Below are 19416 nucleotides of genomic sequence, written 5' to 3' on the forward strand. Positions count from 1 at the left end.
CTGAAAACCATCTTTCAGTTTTGGATTAGGGACAGGAAAACCCAGCTCTGCATTTTCTGACTGTTTGACCTTAGGCAAGTCAATTCACCTCTCTGGGCCTCAGCTTCCCAAACTTTAAAATGGAGCTAAAAGTGTCAGATTTTGAACGCAAGTGGTCTGGGTCTGGAGTTTATGACTGTACTTTTTTGCTCCAGCCTTTGAGGTTGGGAGAGGAACATGTCAGGGGAGGAAGTTGAGAACGTCTGAAATCACACTGACCCCAAGGGGAAGGAGATGCCTCAATTTCCTTCGGATTTCCCCTCATGGCTTCTGACTGCCTCATGCTCAACACTCCCTCCCCACTCTGGTCCTCCATGGGGATGGAGAGCAGTAAGTCATCTCCTCCCGCCTGCCCTCCTCATCTCTTCTCTCTTTGCTAACCCCCTCCTCCTAGAGACTAGGTACTTCTCTTCTCCCCAGCCCGCTTCCCTTCCCATTTCCAGCTCAAATGGAAACTTCCCTGCCCCTCACCCCCACTGGGTAGTTGCCCCCCCCCGTGTGCCCCCACAGCACCCTGTTCTCATTCCTGTCTTAGCACAATGACTCTGTGTTGTAATTGCCAGGGAGCTTTTTGAAGACTGGGGACCATGAGACATTTTTTGGTGGCGGTGGGGTTGGTAGGTGGTGGATATAACTGTTACTGTGATACTCCATTTTGCTTCCAGCAGAGAGGACAATGTCAGCCATGGAGGAGAAGCTCCATCCATGTTTATCAAACGGGTGAATAGATAGATGAATAAAGTGAGATTACACAGGGGAGGGCAGTAGGGAAGCTGGCTGGTAGCTGTCTACGCTTACCCCAGCATTCTCCCCCCAGTGCCAGGGTGGAAAAGGATGCTCCCTTGGGAGTGATCTTCTAAAGGCTTTGCTGGCCCATGGTCGATGGCACTTGGGGTAGGGGGTAAATCATGGGGCACTGGTTTGGGGCTCACCACGTGGGTGGGGTTTGCCTGCCACTTCCCTGGGCCCAGGAAAAACAGGGACAGGGACAGATGAAAGATGTGTCGGCATTGGGGCTGAGGCTGGGGTGGGCACCTCAGCAGTGTGGTCCAGCATATCTGGCTCCCCCTCATCCTGGCTGCACCATGAGGAACTTAAACTTCCCTGACCACGGGTGGTCACCAGATGCTGTAACGCTGAGGCCAGTGTTTCGTCCCTGTGAGGAATGACCACTCTGCTTTTTTTAGAAAACAAAAAACATGACCACCTTGCTTTTTTTAGACAACAGTCTGCCTGAGAAAATCTGCTTTTGAAAAACACATCCTCGTGCCCAATTCTATGTGATTTGGAAAGTTGACACAGGAAACCCTCTATCCAGGACCCAAAGGGAGAACCTCTCCTTTAAAGACAATGGGTGTCCCCTTTCCCTACCCAAATTCCTGGGCACTGGTAGATGAGAAGGCAAGAGAAATTGAGAGAAATGAGTAGGAAATAGCAATGCTTCCCCAGCTTCCACCACCCACGTGCCCTAGACGCCTCGTTTGTACAATTAATAAATACGCCTTTAAAAACAAACGAATGAATAAATGAATGAAAGGAATCAATGAAGAAATGGAGGAAGTGAAGGAAGGAAAGAATGAATGTATGGAATTAATGAATGGAATGAAGAAGGAGGAGAAACGAATGAATGAGTGAGTGAGTGAATGAATGATTGAACGGATCGATGGATGTATGAATGAATGATGAATGGGTGAATTAACGCACAAGTGAGTCAGGACCGGGTAACCCCGGACTCCCAGCCAACGCAGAGGGCGGGGTAAGGGGGATTCCGGAGGGCGGGGCCTCGGTCCGGAAGCGCCTGTCGGGGGCGGGGCCTAAGGGGCGGGGCGACAGAGCGCGTCAGGCTGGGCAGTCAGGCTGCCCAGAGTAGCCTCTGCGGTGGACCCCACCAGCGCTCCCGGCCAAGTCTGCACTTCTCTCCGAACCCTCGGGCCCCCGCAGCCTCGGAAAGAGGCCACTTCGGGCCGGGCGCCCGTTCCACAGGCAGACCTGCAACCCGGAAAGGCGGTGCGGCGGAGCCCAAAGCCGGATCCTGCTCGGACCTGGCCCCCGCGGGCCGGAGCCGCGGGCATGTCGGAGGCGCGGAAGGGGCCGGACGAGTCGGATGAGACCCAATATGACTCGGGCATCGAGTCTCTACGCTCTCTACGCTCCCTGCCCGAGCCCACCCCCGCCCCAGCCTCTCGGCCCTCTGACGGCGGAGGCCCCCAGCCCTGGACCCATCCTCCGGGAACCGCCAAGGAGCCACAGGAGAAGGAAGACACAGATGGGGAGAGGGCTGACTCCACCTATGGCTCCTCATCGCTCACCGAGCCCCTGACCTTTCTGGGGAGCCTCGAGACCGAAAACCCATCCCCAGGCTCGCCGCTTCCCCCAGCGGGAGCCCTGAGCCCTCAGCAGCTGGAAGCACTCACTTACATCTCAGAGGACGGAGACACGTGAGTATGGGGGCTAGGCTGAGACAGCACCCCTTCCCGATGCTAACTCGGCGCTTCCCCAGGAGCTGCAACAGGCCAGGCACCCCCTCTACGAGGATCCCTCAAAGCACCTGCCCTGGAAGGGGCAGTCCCGACTCTCTTCCAAACTCCAAACTTAACTTTCAACCCATGTTTGAACTCTAGCCGGGCCTAGACCAGAGGACCTGGCATTATCTCTCTGCCTTCCCTTTAGGAGGTGGGCAGAGCTGTCAGGGCCCTTACCAAGCCCCTGGAGCCCCAGCTAGCATTTTGGAAACCTACCAATAACCCACCACTAGGAAGAGAAAATTCCCCTGACCAGTCCAGTTTTTTTCCTGCTGGGGGAGAGGGCATCCTTGCTTGCACAATATCTGGGATTCCTGGCACCTGACCTCAGAAGGCCCTGTCTCAAGGAACAAGAGGTGCCAGTTACAGGTTGCCAGTGGGGGCCAGGAAGCAAGGGGTGGGGGTACCGCCAGGATGCAGAGCTGAGGCTGGCCCTAAGGAGGAGGGGATGAGCCAGGCTGGGGCACTCTTGCCCCAGCAGATAGACAGGCGGCTGGCTGCCTCAGCGTACTTCCTCTCTGCTGAGAAAGGGGAAGTGAGGGCTGGAGTCAGCCTTACCTACACCTTCCATCTCCTGAGCTCCCCCAAGTCCTCCCTCACTGTCCTGTCTGACCCCTTTACTTCACCATTCCTCCCCCAGGCCCAGGTGGAGCTTGGTGGGATCTGAGCTGGGTGGCAGTTGAAGTAAGAGGGAGGGGGGGGCTGGCCAGTTGGGGATTTTTTCCTCAGGAAGAAGAGAAAATGTTAGGAGAGGGGGTGGCTCGGATCTGGGGATGAGAAACAGAGTGGAGGGGGCTGGGGTCCCAGATAAGGGATGCTGAACAAGGGGGACAGGCGTGTAGAGTTGGAAGGAGGTTCCTGTCCTGACCTGCTTTAGTGGAGATGCAAGGGTCCCAATCCTGGGTGGCCTTTGGGACCCAGAGGCCTCAGGACCCAGTGGGTGGAAGAGGAATGATCCCAGGCCTTTTGTACTCTGTGTCCAGATCACCAGCCCTCAAGCCCAGAATCAAGATTTTGGGTGCTCCCTGAGGAATACCTATGGCTGACCTTTGACCCAGGGAGTGGGGACATCTGGCACTGCCCTCCTTTGTTAGCCTCTCTCTCAGCCCAGGCTTTACCTCTAATTAAAGACAGGTGTTGTGTCTAGATTGGGCAGGGGGAGGTGTCAAGATTCCCCAGGGGGGTTCCTGGAGAGGAGGGAGCACTTTCTTCCTTCGGAAGTGTCTGGGCTGCGGGGCATATGGAAGTGGGAAGAGGAAGTGGGAGGAGGGGAGACTGAGGGAGAGAGGGAGGTGGCTGCAGGAATGTGACCCAGAGAGCAGGTCCTGGCGGAGGGGATTTCCAGAGCGGTTCCTCCCGCTGCTGACACTCTCTCCTGGGCCTCTCCCCCTGCCTGCCGCCAAGCCTGCCGCCAAGCCTGTCCCCCTCCTGCCTGAGCAGCCCCCTCCCCAGCTCAGACAGGCTTTTTAGCTCAGCACCCCCACCTCATGTATGCCTCAAGGCAGCTGTCCCAGCCTAGACCCTCCAGCTCTGGCTTTCGTTTTCCCCACCTGATGTGGGGAAACCCCAGGACTGGAACTTCCCCTCCCAGCTGCCCCCCTAGCCCTAGGTTAAGGCTCTTTGTCCAACAACAAACACGTCTTTTCTGCACTTCACAGATCTCCCCTAGGAGGTACACACAGAGTGGAGGGCTCTGGCCAGACCCACAAGGTCTGTGCTAAGGAATGGTTCTCTTGATTCCTCTGAAAGGGGCAGTGGGACAGGATGTTGCACTGTCTCCTTGCTCCTCATCCAAGAGCTTCTGTTTTCTGTCCCTTGGCATGTGCAACATTGAGTTGTCGGGGTGGGGGTGATCCCATTCCTGCCCTCTCTGTCCTCTCCATTGTGGTGGTGGTGGTGGGGGGGCAGCTCCTGGACACCACCTCTGCACTACCAAAGCCAGCTTTCAGTTTGGCTTTGAGCTGCAGCTGACCTGGTGGGGCTTTGGGGCCAGAGGGGAGCGGGGTGTGGGCAGGCTAGACAGGAAGGACCTTGGCCCATCAGCATTCTGCCCACACTCTCACTAAGCCAAGGCCCTCCTTGAAAGCCAGAGATGGGAACTTGGAGCTCCCACCCCCAGGATTCTGGCTTCCCGTACCAACCCTCACTTCTTGGCCCAAACTCTCACTTCCTGCACCTACCCTATGAGTAGCTTCTGAGAGATGTGTTCCTTTTAACCCCAGGACCCCAGCCCATTCTCTTGGGCCTGGGTCCTGACACTAAACCCTGCCCGTGCCCTCCAGGCTGGTCCACCTGGCAGTGATTCACGAGGCCCCAGCTGTGCTGCTCTGTTGCCTGGCTTTGCTGCCCCAGGAGGTCCTGGACATTCAGAACAACCTTTACCAGGTGGGTGGAGAGGGTGGGCTGTGCCCAGATACTCATATCTGCTGTGACAGCCATCCCCAGCAGCCACATCATGAGGGTCCTTAGGCTGCTCACTCAGGAAACCATATGCCAGACACTGGGCTAGAAGCTGAGGATACAGACAGGAGTAAGCCTCTGCCCACAGGGTGCTCAAACCTGGGCTAGGGTACTCGCATCATTACCTAATCTCACAGCATAGTGACAAGAGTTGTAACGGAGACCCATACCAGCTGCTGTGGGAATCCAGTGTCTGTGGGGAGCAGCCAGGGAAGGGCTAATACAGGAGGTGACCTCTGTATGGGGCCTTAAAGAGGAGTATGCCAGGTAGAGACTGCCTGGTGCCTCTGTCTTTATTCCCCAGCCCCTCCTGTCACTTAGCCTCTGGGGATAACAGAGTTCTCCCTAGGGGGTGGGATGGTAGACCTTGCCCCCACCTGTCCTTTCTCCAGGGGCTAAGGGCCGCTTCCCTCATCCTGCCTCCAGAGCTGGGGTCCCAAGAACGTGGTGGGGCCTGACAGAGGGAAGGGCTTGGTGGTGTTGCGTTGGAAGACCAGGGCCACAGCCTCTATAAGCTGCCCTCAAGGAAAGTGCCGGCAGTTGGCAATTCCTGTGCCCACTAGGCATGTTCCAGGGGTGGGAACATGCTGTATGTCCCTGTGACCCTCTGTTTGTGCCTGCAGACAGCACTCCATCTGGCTGTACATCTGGACCAGCCAGGTACAGTTCGGGCCCTGGTGCTGAAGGGAGCCAGCCGGGTGCTCCAGGACCGGCATGGTGACACAGCTCTGCATGTGGCCTGCCAGCGCCAGCATCTAGCCTGTGCCCGCTGTCTGTTGGAGGGGCGGCCAGAGCCAGGCAGAGGACCACCTCACTCCCTGGACCTCCAGCTGCAAAACTGGCAAGGTACAGGCAGCCTCAGGGCTCCTGGGATGAGGAGGGCACAGAAAACAAGGACCCCACTCTCAGGAAAGGGGGTCATAGCTTCTCCATTGATGCATCTCCAGTTCTAAGCACATAGGTACTTAGTACATCTTCGCTGAATGAATGAATGAATGAATGAATTTGAGAATTTACTGAGAACTTACTGTGGGCTAAACAGAGAGCTAAACCTCGTCCTCAAGATACTCAGTTTAATAGAGATCAGATGAACTCATTAATTCATTCAACAAAAATGTACTGAGGGCCTCTATGTTTCAGATACTATTCTAGGACTGGGCTTGCATCTGTGAACAAAAAGGAACGATTGAGACAGACAATAAATATAAGAAGTGAGTTCTTTAGTCGGTTACAAGTCAGTAAGTGCTATGAGAAAGTAGAGCAGAGTAGAGAAGAACTGGAATGTGGGGGATGTGATTATATGATTAAATAGGGTGGTCAGGAAAAGCCTCACGGAGCAGGGGACATTGGAGCAGATACTTGAGGGAGGTGAAGGATGTGAATCTGAATCTAGTTCCCTAAGCAGAGGGGGATCCAGGCCAGAAAGGAGATAGCAAAAAGGCTAGGGAAGCACACTGGAGGAAGTGGACCTGGGGAGGGGCTGGGGGCATGAGGATCCCAGAGATATCTGAAGAAGGTGGCTTTGGACCGGGCTTGAAGGCAAGCAGAGTTAGAGTTAGAGAATGGGGAAGGGGTGTGTTGGGGGAGGGTAGGTGTATGGGGGTGTCACTCAGCAACCTGACCCCTGAAGCGTGAAAGTTTCAATAACATGACTCTGAAAAGGTGGAAACTTTGAGTTCCTTTCCCCTCAGACTTTTGAGGGGTTTTTTCGGGCTTGTGTTTTAACAGCCCCATGATCAAAAGTATTGAGTGGGCAGTGGGTCCCTTGGGGCTGAAGGGTAGGGAGGTCCCTGAAGAGTGGGAGAGAATTGGTAGGTGAAGATTAGCAACCCCCATGTTCACCCCATCCCAGGTCTGGCGTGTCTCCACATCGCTACCCTACAGAGGAACCAGCCACTCTTGGAACTGCTGCTTGAAAACGGAGCTGACATTGACACACAGGTGAGGCAGCCAATCAGGGCACTGCCCCACCACCTGGTCCAGCCCCGGGTCCCCTCCCAGTGTCAGAAATGGTGGTACTCACCTTCTTATCCAGGGCCCAGGCCCAGCATGCTTCCAGTCAGGGCGTTGACTGACATACTTATTCTCCTCCAGGAGGGTACAAGTGGGAAGACAGCACTGCACCTGGCCGTGGAGACCCAGGAGCAGGGTCTGGTGCAGTTCCTACTCCATGCTGGTGCCCGGGTAGATGCCCGCATGCTCAACGGGTGCACACCCCTGCACCTTGCGATGGGCCGGGGCCTCAGCAGCATCTCATCCACTCTGTGCAAGGCAGGTGCAGACTCCCTGCTACGGAATGTGGAGGATGAGACTCCCCAGGACCTGGCTGAGGAGGTAAAAGGCATACGCTCAGCTCTGCTATCCAGGGCCTCCCATACCCATAGCAGAGACAGGCGCAGTAATTGCTGAAAGGGCCAAGGTGTTAGGACACAGGCTGCCATCCAAGATTCTGCCACTCACCAACTGTGAGCAAGACTCTGCCCTAGGGCCCAAACTTGGACTCCTATAGGAGCCCTGCAGCTAAAGTGGATTAGTGAAACAGGCCAGGCATAAGACAGTGGGGTACTAGGGCCTGTGGGAAATCAGAGCCTCTTCCTGAGGGTCACACTATTAAGCTGCAGCAGATAGTTGTAGAGGAGGAATATGGGCCCAGGTCTTGGGAAATTTTTAAGAGAAATGAAACCTAGATTTTCTGTACAGTCTCCCATTTTTAAATGTTCAGTGTAAAAAAATATTCAAAATGTTTGTGAGTACCCTTCCCCCACCACCTTCTCCCCCACAAAAAAACAGACTCTTGGGCTGGATCACCTCCTTGGTCCTTCTTATCTGTGGTATTCTAGTATTATCTTAGAGTCAGGGTTTGCCTAAGTCCTCAGGGCTCTGCCTAGCCCAGAGGGGCCACTATTTGGGAGATGAGTAGGAAGATTTGTTCCCTGATATCCAACTATTATTTTGTAGGGAGGAAATGGCCCAATTCCCTTTCCCACTGCCTTTTCCTCTGGACTCTGATCGTGCTTCTCCCCATTCTCTTTCTCAGCTCTTTAGTATTTTGCTCTTCGATGACCTGAAGATCTCTGGGAAGCCACTACTGTGCTGACTGAAGCCAGGGCAGGGTCTGGAGCCTTAGAGGCTTCACCTCTTCCCATCTGGAAGCTGGAGCCACAGTTGCTGCAGCTTGGGCCCCAGCAGTGTGCCCTTATGGTGTCATGGGGACTGCTGAGGCCAGCCAGCACAGTCCTGAGCTGAGAGGAAGGATTGCAAGTGAGAGAGAGCCAGCCTGGAAGGAAGCGCTTCCCAGGTGGACGGAGCTTCTTGGAAGACCCCCACCCCAGGTATCCTGGGTGAAGCCTGTTTCTCTCTATGGAAGATGGCATGGGCTCTTGTTTCTACCCACATTGGGTCTCCCTGAAACTGCCAACCAGTAGGAAAACATGGACTCTCCTGAATGAGGAGAGAAGCTGAAATACGAGCAGGCAGGGCCCTGAGTGGCTCCATCTCACTGCTATGAGGACTCTTAAACACTGGTGTTCAAAGACTTCACACAGAAGGCCCAGAATGGAGCCTTGGGAAAGGGGAAGTTTCAATAACATGACACTAAAACAGTAAAGACTTTTAAAAGGTTTTATCCCCCTTGAGTTGTTTTACTCACATTCATGTCTGTGTGCCTTGGGGATTTTTTGACAGCACTGCCCTGTGACCTTGTGGTAGAGGCCAAGAGAAGGAAATTGTCACCTGAGCAGGGTAGGAACTTGCTAGGCAGGGTATGGGGGGCTAACAGTCCTCAGGCCGCTCTGTCCAGCACAGACCTTTCTGTGGAAATGCAGAGGGGTGGAGGAAGAGAAAGAAATACGACACAGGCAGGAGGCCTCACCGCTGCCCTGGGGGTTGCCATCTGGAGGAACCTGGGGAAAAGGACTAGCCTAGGTAAGGTGACACAAGGGAGCTGTGGCTTTTTATGTTTTTTCTCATATTCCACACATGTTTGAGGGCCCTGTTAGGTCAGGCCTATGCTGAGATGAAGAAGAACGTGGGGGAATAAACCAACACAGTCTCTGGCTACTTGGGGCACATAGTCTAGTGAGTGAGACAGCCATTAAAATCATAAATGTGTGTTCACATGTAATATGTAAATATCTAACTACAACTTGCAATGGGTACTGTAAAGGAAAAACTAGAGGGAAGTTGAACAATGGAGTGGGTGGAGGGCCATACGTTGAGCGGTCAGGGGAGGCCTCTGAGCGTCATCTCAACTTGGACATAAGGATGAGTAAGGGACGGGGGAGGGCACTGCAGGAAGGCTATTGGTGAATTAGAGGAACTGAGAACAGGCCAGTGGGGCTCTACAGTGGGTGGGTGAGTGGGGCCAGGTCATGCAGAGCCTTAAAGGTCATGGGGAGTTGGGGGGGGGGGACCCAGCCAAGAAGGGGAGACACATCTTCTTGTCAGAAAACGGTAGCAAGGGGAAAGTGCTGGCGACGCAGAACCTCAATGTCCCCGTGCCTAAGATGGCAGTGATCTCCAGTGCCTCCCTGGCTGGTTGTGAGGCTAAGGGCCATGACAAAGCAGGGGAAGGCACGGGGCTGGGGGTTCCCTAACTCCCCTACCCAGAGAAGCAAGCACCCAGGCACCGAGCCACGTGTCCCTCCGAGCCGCGCGGGGGCGCTGTGGCCCGGCGGCGGCCCGTGGCCCTGCGTGGTCGCGGCGGTGGGGTGAGGACGGCGGGGAGATAGGGGCGGCCGCGGGGAGGGAGGGAGGCGGGAAGATCGCGGCACTTCCGCTAGCCGCTGGCTCGCTGGCTGATTTTGGAGGCGGCAGCGGGAGCGGAGGGAGCGCGCGGCCCGGGGCCCCGCATTCCCCGGCCCCCCTCCGCCCCACGCAGCCCAGATCATGGATGCCAGGTTGGGGGCTTGGGGGCGTCAAGCCCACGTGACCCAGCCCCCGGGCCACGTGACTGTCGCTCCTCAGCCCGGGGGGCCGGGTGGGGTCCCAGCTGCCGGGCGGTGGGCGGGCAGAGCGCTGCCGCGAGCCGGCAGGGCTGGCGAGGTTGGGGACGCAGCGTGGGCTTGTGCCCCTTGGGGGACTTTGGGAGTGTCAGGCGGAGGAGGTGGGGAACCCCGGCGTTCTCGGAACCTAGAGGGCAGGGTTGGGGGAGGGGGCGCCGCCTCTAGCCCGAGCAGCCGGCGAGCGCTGAAGGGAACAGAGGGAACCTGTGTGGCTGGAGGGGCGGATCTGTCCCCGGGGAGGGAGGGAGCCCTGCCTAGCCGGCGCCGGCCCCCCAAGGAGAGAGAGAGGCTCTTTGTCCGTGCTGGGCTGCAGCTGAGGGGGGCAGGAAGGCGATTCCGGGCCCTTCTCCAGTGTGGTCCCCTCTGGAGGGCCGAATGGATGAGGAACTGCACCCTAATACTTTGTCTGCTGTCCCCACAGGTGGTGGGCAGTGGTGGTGCTGGCTGCGCTTCTCTCCCTGGGGGCAGGTGGGGAGACCCCCGAAGCCCCTCCGGAGTCATGGACTCAGCTATGGTTCTTCCGCTTTTTGGTGAATGCTGCTGGCTATGCCAGCTTTATGGTACCTGGCTACCTGCTGGTGCAGTACTTCAGGCGGAAAAACTACCTGGAGACAGGTGTGTGGGGAAGTATGCTAGGTCCGCATTTAGAGTGCTGGCCAGCCGTCCAAACAAGGATGTGGCTTGGAAAGGGAGGCAGGACAGCAGGCCCGATAGCAGGGCGGGCGGGCTGCTCTGGGGAAGATGAAGTGCTGGGGGGAAGACAGGGGCTTGACCTTGTGTGCATTCTTCAGGCAGGGGTCTCTGCTTCCCCCTGGTGAAAGCTTGTGTGTTTGGCAATGAGCCCAAGGCCTCCGACGAGGTTCCCCTGGCTCCCCGGACAGAGCCTGCAGAGACCACTCCCACTTGGCAGGCCCTGAAGCTGCTCTTCTGTGCGGTGGGACTCCAGGTAGGTGGGCAGGCAGGCGGGCTCTGCTTCTCTTCCTGGGTTGGCTCCAGGGGTCAGGAACTGTGGAACCGAAGTTTTCACCCTACCAGCCCCAACAGTGTGCTGGTTGGTATGTTATGTGCCCACCTCCTCCCAGAGGCACACTGTACCACCGTCTTCTTAGAGTTGGTTGGAGGAAATGTCTGTTTTCCCTCTTTTCTGTGATTTATACTGTGCTACTATTCCACATCCCCCCTGCAATGATGTCTCATATATTGTAAACCTAATGGTAAAAGTTTGGGGAAGCCATTCAGTCTTCCCCCACACTACATGAGAGGAGGGGGGGGGGGCATGTGAGCGCTAAGATGCTGACCTCATAGCATTTTGGGGTGGGCATTACTAGTTCCACCTCATATACCTTATTGAACTGACAGATGTCTGATCTCTAAGAAGTCTTGCCTCCCCTGAATTGGGAATAAATAAGAACATACTTCGGATGAAGTCAGTTCTAACATACCCTACTGTGGAGAGAGTCTGGGCAGTCCTAAAGCATTTGTTGCACACACACTTGATTCCCTACGAGGTGAATCCAGGCTTGAGAGAGAAGGGGAAACTTCTCGTTACTACAGAGGGACCAAAATACGCGTATGCTGTCCTTTAAATCATTTCAGTAGCGTTCTGAAGAGGGAGGTTGTTGAGAGCTTTTTGCCCACTTTTTCCTTATCTTCTCTATTTCCACCCTCCCCCACCCAGGTTTCTTACCTGACTTGGGGAGTGCTGCAGGAAAGAGTGATGACCCGCAGCTATGGGGCCACAGCCACATGGGCAGGTGAACGCTTCACAGACTCACAGTTCCTGGTGCTAATGAACCGAGTGCTGGCACTGATCGTGGCTGGCGTCTATTGCCTCCTCTGCAAGCAGCCCCGACATGGGGCACCAATGTACCGGTACTCCTTTGCCAGCCTGTCAAATGTGCTTAGCAGCTGGTGCCAATACGAAGCTCTCAAGTTTGTCAGCTTCCCAACCCAGGTGCTGGCCAAGGCTTCTAAGGTGATCCCTGTCATGCTGATGGGAAAGTTGGTGTCCAGGCGCAGCTATGAACACTGGGAATACCTGACAGCAGGTCTCATCTCTATTGGGGTCAGCATGTTTCTGCTGTCCAGCGGACCAGAGCCCCGCAGCTCCCCAGCCACCACACTTGCAGGCCTGATCCTGCTGGCAGGCTACATCGCCTTCGACAGCTTCACCTCAAACTGGCAGGATGCCCTGTTTGCCTATAAGATGTCATCGGTGCAGATGATGTTTGGGGTGAACTTCTTTTCCTGCCTTTTCACAGTGGGCTCTCTGCTAGAGCAGGGGGCTCTCCTGGAGGGGACCCGTTTTATGGGGCGACACAGTGAGTTTGCTGCACATGCCTTGCTGCTGTCTGTCTGCTCTGCATGTGGTCAGCTCTTCATCTTCTACACCATTGGACAGTTTGGGGCCGCTGTCTTCACCATCATTATGACCCTCCGCCAGGCCTTTGCCATTCTCCTGTCCTGTCTCCTCTACGGCCACACCATCACTGTGGTAGGGGGGTTGGGGGTGGCTGTGGTCTTTGCTGCCCTCCTGCTTAGAGTTTATGCCCGGGGCCGGCTAAAGCAACGAGGAAAGAAGGCTGTGCCTGTCGAGTCCCCCGTGCAGAAAGTTTGAGGGATCCAAGGGGCAACATGGAAGGCCCTCTCGCCCTATCTACCATACCATTTTCCTCTCCTACTGTTCACTCCTCAGAGGCTGCTGGCTCAAGGGCAAAATGCAGGCGTTTCCTGTATCACAAACCAGCTCTGCAGTTGGGGAGCCCAGGAGGCAGCCTTCTTTTGCCTTAAGTCACCAAACCCCTAGTAGGCAGGCTTCTTGAGCCCCAGGGAAGAGGAGTCCTCAGTGTGGAGGGGCTTCTCCCCTCAAATTCCCTTAAGTCTTGCCCTGTTGGCTCTGCCACCAACACCTCACCTGTGCTTGTCCCCTATCTTGAATATCCAACCCTTTTAGACTTCCAGAGACCTGCATTTCTTACTCTGGTGAGAAAAGCACAAGTATTGTAAGCTCCGAATGCTGCTTTCCTAGGAGTAAGTGGAAGATGGTGGTGCGGTGCTAGAGGGGGATGGGAGAACCCTGCCCAGCACCACCACCCTATGCTCCTGGGTCCCTAGGCTCTGCTCCAATGAGCCAGTTGCAGGTTTTGGTACTTTGGAAATGTTTAACTTTCTGCTCTCATAATTTTATTTTATTAAATTAAAATGCTGTAGTGGGCTTGGTCCCGTGTTTTGGTTGACTTGCATTTACCTTTACCCAATGTTTTGTAACTTAAAACTGCTACACAGCCCCGTGAACTTTGCTTTTGATGTACTACTAGTATGTACCATATAACCAGTACTCAGGATGATGGCAGGGAGGATTTGGAGAGAAGCTAAGCAAACTTCAAAGGTAGCATTCTATCCACTTTACAAGGGAGCAAAACTGTATAAAACTGCATCTTCTTTATTTTGCATACTTTAATTTCAGAACAAAATAAACAAACAAAAAAATCCCCACGACACAACATTCCAAACCCAATGTCAAATGTGGGAAGGGAAGGCTCGAGGCCCTTGTATCCTGCCTTAGGCAGAAAGACAGGAGAGGAAAAAACCACTAGACATCAGCAGAGAAAACGAGGTGGGCCAGGGCCACTCAGGGCTGCTGGGGGAGCCATGGAGACACTATACACAGGGCACAAGATTTGCAGGTAGAACTCCTACTAATCTACTTCTTCCATGCGAGAGGCATCCTCATCTCCCTCAAGAGGGGGGATCTCGTCAGGAACAGCAGCACTGGGTTCTTCCGCTGTCACTTCATCTTCATCAATGCCTGAAAATGGAAAGAATGTCACATGACATTTGACCCAAATAGCATTAAGTCAAATCTGTCCCCATGAGACAAGTTTCCCAACACCCTTGCCTTGCCACACTCTGGTGAAGGGATGCTCACCTAGGCCTAGCTTAATCATGCGGTAGATTCGGTTGGAGTGGGTCTGGGGATCTTCAAGTGAAAAGCCAGAGGAGAGTAGCGCAGTTTCAAACAGCAGCACCACAAGGTCCTTGACAGCCTTGTCATTCTTGTCAGCTTCCGCCTTCTGCCGCAGGGTCTCCACGATGGGGTGGTCGGGGTTGATCTCCAGGTGCTTCTTGGCCATCATGTAGCCCATCGTCGAGTTGTCCCGAAGTGCCTGGGCTTTCATGATCCGCTCCATGTTGGCTGTCCAGCCATAGGTGCTCGTCACAATGCAGCATGGTGAAGACACAAGCCTATTGGAGATTGTCACCTGTGGACAGCCAAAAACCTTAAGTTTAGATTGAACCACATTACTACTTTAAGGCAGAAATAATGGTATTTTAAGTTGTTCTCAGAAGAAATTCATAGGAATGCCTCATTTTCCATAAAGCAATGCCAAACTTTATGAAAAGGGCAACCTTAAATCTGCCTGGCTGAGAGAGCAAGAGGTAAGATGGCTCTATAACATTAAGTTGCTTAAAACCACTAATTGTGTAGCAACACAAGATCCTGAGGGAAACAGCCCTGAAGGCATTTATTATAAAATAGATCCTACTACCAGAATCACTTACCTTCTCAACCTTCTTATCCAAGATTTCTTTCATGAGTTTGCAAAGGTTCTCAAACTTGGCCTTGCTCTCCTCCATTTTCTTCTTCTCCTCTTCATCCTCAGGGAGCTCCAAGCCCTCCTTGGTAACTGAGACCAGGCTCTTCCCATCAAACTCCTTGAGCTGCTGCACACAGTACTCATCGATAGGCTCCGTCATATACACTACCTCGAAGCCCCGCTTCCGTACTCGCTCCACAAAAGCAGAGTTGGCAACCTGCTCTTTGCTCTCACCTGTAGGATTATTGAAAGTGACTCAGGTACTAGAACACATCTTACCACCAATTCCCAGGCACCCCTGAATGTTCCCACCTCTCCCCTACACCTCTAAGAAGAGGCTTTGATCAGACCTAGGCAACGTACCAGTGATGTAATAGATGGACTTCTGGGTCTCTTTCATGCGAGAGACATATTCTGAAAGAGAAGTCATTTCATCTCCAGACTGGGAAGTATGATAGCGCAGCAGCTCAGAAAGGCGTCGCCGATTAGTCGAGTCCTCATGGATTCCAAGCTTTAAGGGTGGAAAGGAAAAAACCATCTTACTTGGAAACAATCTCTTATCCTCTTAAACAAAAGCAAAAAAAAAATAATAAAAAAATCCATAGAATTATTAAGAAAGGAAGCATCTGCCTTCTTACCTTTAGGTTTTTAGAAAAAGCCTCGTAGAATTTCTTATAGTTCTCCTTGTCTTCTGCCAGCTCAGAGAAGAGCTCAAGGCACTTCTTAACAATGTTTTTACGAATGACCTTCAAGATTTTGCTCTGCTGGAGCATTTCTCGGGAGATGTTCAAGGGCAGGTCCTCAGAGTCAACCACACCACGGATGAAGTCTGCGATCAAACAGGAGCACAGATGAAAAAGGTAGCCAGGGGTCAACCAGATTCAGGACACATTTTCTCACTGAACCTTCTGTATTTGCTATGTTACAGAAAATTTTTAATTATCTAAGATAAAGACTTTAGTTCCCTTGAGAATGCTGAAAGCCTCACAAGACTTAACCCAACTGTTCCAGTCTTGTGACTGTAACGGAGGATACTCACTGAGATACTCCGGTATCAACTCATCACAGCTGTCCATGATGAACACACGCCGGACATAGAGTTTGATGTTGTTCTTCTTTTTCTTGTTCTCAAAGAGGTCAAAAGGAGCCCGACGAGGGATGAATAACAGGGCCCTGAATTCCAACTGACCTTCTACAGAGAAATGCTGAAAGAAATTCAAGATAAATCAATAGTGCACTTCCAGGTAAAGGGTAGCTTTTAGTCCCAACTCCAAATTATCCAACTGGAACAAGGATCTTCCCTAAGCACTAACGACAGTCCTCTACAGCGCAGCTGTTGAGAAAATTAAGCCCCAATATCCTAAGTAACTAGAATGATATAAGCTGTGTAATGATCCTTGAGTCAAGGAAAATCATCAAGTCAGAGCCCAGGATGTGTAAGGCTGCCATGAAGACAAACTGAGGTCACTGGGAAGTATGTCATTTCTCTATCCCGTGGAAGTGTCATCAGTAAGTAAACTCATGTGGCTCCATGGCTTTCACTCCCAGCTAGCAACCAGTTGGGCAAGTTCCATTTGTCTACTACCAGCAACACCCTTCTACCAGTTCCTGCTACTGAGGCAACATGCAAAGATTCTCACCTTGACTGCCAAGTGGTCTTCCCAGTCATTGGTAAGGCTCTTGTAGAACTCTCCATATTCCTCCTGGGTGATGTCATCAGGGTTTCTGGTCCAAATGGGCTTCGTCTTGTTCAGTTCCTCCTGGTCGATGTATTTCTCCTTAATCTTCTTTGTTTTCTTTTTCTTATCCTTCGCACTATCATCCTCCTCATCTGAGCCCACATCTTCAATTTTGGGCTTCTCATCATCATCTTTATCTTCTTCTTCCTTCTCACCTTTCTCTTCCTCAGCTTCATCATCACTGATTTCTTTCTCTCGTTCCTTCTCCAACTGAAAAGTACCAAAGACAATAGTTTCAGAGTACAGTATACCAGGGATAGCATAAAACCAGGAACTGTGCAGTTCTCCAGAGCAGCAAACATCATGCACTGACGGTTTCCAGCCTATACTCACATAAAGGGTGATGGGATAACCTATGAACTGAGAGTGCTTCTTCACCACTTCTTTGACCCGTCTCTCCTCTAAGTACTCTGTCTGGTCTTCCTTAAGATGGAGGATGACTTTGGTGCCCCGGCCAATGGGCTCACCTACAAAGTCAATCACAATGGAGTTAAAAAAAAAACACAAAAACAACTAAACGCAAAACTGTAGTGGAACACTCAAGGTATCTATTTAAGTTTCCCCTGAATTCTAACCCAGACACTTTTACAGTTAAGCCAGCTTACCATGGTCAGCTCGTACAGTGAAGGAACCCCCAGCAGAAGACTCCCAGGCATACTGCTCGTCATCATTATGCTTTGTGATCACAACCACTTTCTCTGCCACCAGGTAGGCAGAATAAAAGCCTACACCAAATTGTCCAATCATGGAGATGTCTGCACCAGCCTGCCAAAAAATTTTAAAAAGTCAAGTTTTGAATACAACAGCAAGCCAAAGAACATGGATAAATACGAATGGTAAGTGCCTAGCTGAAATACCACATACCTGAAGAGCCTCCATAAACGCTTTAGTACCAGACTTGGCAATGGTTCCCAGATTATTTATGAGATCAGCTTTGGTCATGCCAATGCCAGTGTCCACCAGAGTGAGGGTGCGTTCCTGGGGGTTGGGGATGATGTCAATTTTCAGCTCTTTACCACTGTCCAACTTGGAAGGGTCAGTCAGGCTCTCATAGCGTATCTTGTCCAAGGCCTAGAAATAAAAATTTCATTTTTACATTTCTGCTTTCTTAAAAGTGTAACTCACTCTTCATCCAAAAGACAATTTTATGTTTTACTCCCCAAGAGCCCCAATTCTGATTACAGGTTGAGATTTAAAAGCCACATAGTTAGTTACACTAATCCCATCTGTCCACAGAGCAAGACAAACCTTTTTGGAACGCCAGGTTTATTCCCTTTCAACAGCAGACCCCACAAAAATGCCAAACCACCCCTTATCACTTTTCTGGAGTGCTAAAAACAAACAAAAACAGTCACAAAGACACCCCCCACACACAGCACTCACATCAGAAGCATTACTGATCAATTCCCGAAGGAAAATTTCTTTGTTGGAATAGAAGGTATTGGTATGAAAGACATGGGTTGGGCAATTTCTGCCTGGAAGGCGAAAGTCTCCACCTCCTCCTCTCCATGGTGCACTTCCTCCGGCATCTAAATAAGAATGGTTAAGAATTACAAAGAAATATGATGGCCCAGAATGTAAGACTCCTCAAGTTCACCCCAATCAGTGAACACAGAAAGAGATTTGGTTCAAGCTGCTTTGAGCTCGGTACTATCCATTCCCCAAGAGACTTTCTTCAAGATTTCAAGCTGTACCTTTAGTCGCAAACCATTTGGGGAGGCGGGAATCCCCAAACACGTTCAACAAAATAGAAAAGCAGGTTTTTTGGAGATCAAACTACTGTTGTGTGGTCCATGCACCAGCAGCCTCAGCATCACCTGGTACCTTGTTAGAAATGCAGAATACTGGCCCCAACCCAGTATCTCCAGTAAGAATTGTTAAGTAATTCATACGCACGTTTAAATTTAGAAATCGCTAGCTACAGTTTTATTACCTTTTTTAGTACTAGGTGAGGGGAAAAAACCCGAGGTCACCAGTTTTACGTTGAACAGCAATAAAGTGAAACTGCCTCCCCAATAGGTACCTCATACCTCGACCGAGCATGGGATTGCTGACTCACGTGGTAGGGAAGGATGACCCGAGATCGATGGGATACCCGCCGGGTCTGTGTGTGCGGTGGGACTATTTAGACAAAGCCCCACAAAACAAAAGCTCAATCGTGACCCCTCGGCTCACGTGACTCAAGTACCGGGCCAAGCCAAACACAACTAAGATGGTGGCCGTGGTCTATCGGATCGACCCTCGTCACTGCCGGACATGCGTCGGCCGGGGCCACGCGAAAACCGGGTGCCGCCGCGCAGCCTCCCTGCGCTCCAGCATTCAGCACCAGGGCGGGGCGCCGGGCTCCAGAAGCTTCCAGAACAATCTCAGCACTCCGAGAAGGGCGGGGGATTAGGAGCCCACGAATATTCCAGAGCCCGCCTCTTCCCCTCCTCCCCCACCGCGACTGCAGAAAGATCTGGAAGGACGGTGGGCCAGTACGGGTCCAAAGCCTTCCTCACCGCGGACCCTCAGGGACTTGAGAAACGCGTCTAATAAGACAGGTGGCAAAGCCAGGCCAGCACCAGGCTGTGCTGAGTCACACCCAGCGCGCACACCCACCACCCTTGCGGACCCTCTAGCGCCCCGTAGCCGCGTCCGGAAATGGAGGGGCAAAGATGGCAGCGTCCCGGGCCGGCGCAGCCAACACGTGCAGCAACCCACTACCCCAAGCCCACTCCGCGGCCCACCTCGGCCACGGCTAGTCTTGGCCCGGGGGAAACTCCGCTGGCTAAGCACCTAAGCACTTTCCCTAAGAAGGGAAAGCAAGCTATATTCGAGAGCCCCCTCCCATCCACCCCGAAACATTTGTGTTATCCCAAAGGCCGCCCAGCACAACAAAATGTGGGTTTTGGAAAGAAAAGGAGGCACGAAAGCACCGCAAGGCAGAAAAGGCTTAAAGGAGAAAAGTGTGGCCTTACCTTAAAGGTGGAACAGATGCACGTACTAGAAAGCAAAATGGGCAGGAACCGCGTCCGGCTAGCACACCACGAAAACCGTGCGCAGCGTTAACTCA

The 19416-nt window shown here is 52.7% G+C and overlaps 3 protein-coding genes across 4 annotated transcripts; 2 read left to right on the forward strand and 1 right to left on the reverse strand.

Moving 5' to 3' along the window:
• Window positions 1-1869: 1869 nt before the first annotated feature.
• On the forward strand, window positions 1870-8646 carry NFKBIE (NFKB inhibitor epsilon). The gene is made up of 6 exons (XM_019642646.1): window positions 1870-2477; window positions 4844-4946; window positions 5645-5867; window positions 6874-6962; window positions 7116-7355; window positions 8059-8646. The coding sequence occupies exons 1-6, from the start codon at window positions 2110-2112 to the stop codon at window positions 8116-8118; spliced, it is 1083 nt and encodes a 360-aa protein (XP_019498191.1). The 5' UTR covers window positions 1870-2109; the 3' UTR covers window positions 8119-8646.
• Window positions 8647-9774: 1128 nt separating this feature from the next.
• SLC35B2 (solute carrier family 35 member B2) lies at window positions 9775-13250 on the forward strand. Of its 2 annotated transcripts, XM_019642798.1 has the most exons (4): window positions 9775-9919; window positions 10446-10639; window positions 10816-10970; window positions 11703-13250. In XM_019642798.1, exons 1-4 carry the CDS (start codon window positions 9909-9911, stop codon window positions 12639-12641), a joined length of 1299 nt encoding a protein of 432 aa, XP_019498343.1. In that variant the 5' UTR covers window positions 9775-9908; the 3' UTR covers window positions 12642-13250. The 2 variants fall into 2 exon arrangements, with proteins under 2 accessions (XP_019498343.1, XP_019498344.1); XM_019642799.1 differs by lacking the exons at window positions 9775-9919; window positions 10816-10970 and having other exon boundaries at window positions 10559-10639.
• Window positions 13251-13446: 196 nt separating this feature from the next.
• Window positions 13447-17890, reverse strand: HSP90AB1 (heat shock protein 90 alpha family class B member 1). Its single transcript, XM_019642797.1, is given in 12 exon segments — window positions 13447-13832; window positions 13953-14286; window positions 14588-14856; window positions 14986-15133; window positions 15261-15451; window positions 15662-15827; window positions 16263-16571; window positions 16695-16828; window positions 16967-17126; window positions 17226-17432; window positions 17745-17806; window positions 17809-17890. Coding segments are annotated over 12 exon segments (2172 nt in total). The 3' UTR covers window positions 13447-13722.
• Window positions 17891-19416: the final 1526 nt, after the last annotated feature.

This window comes from Hipposideros armiger, unplaced genomic scaffold (assembly GCF_001890085.2).
Source record: "Hipposideros armiger isolate ML-2016 unplaced genomic scaffold, ASM189008v1 scaffold_72, whole genome shotgun sequence".
NCBI lineage: Eukaryota > Metazoa > Chordata > Mammalia > Chiroptera > Hipposideridae > Hipposideros > Hipposideros armiger.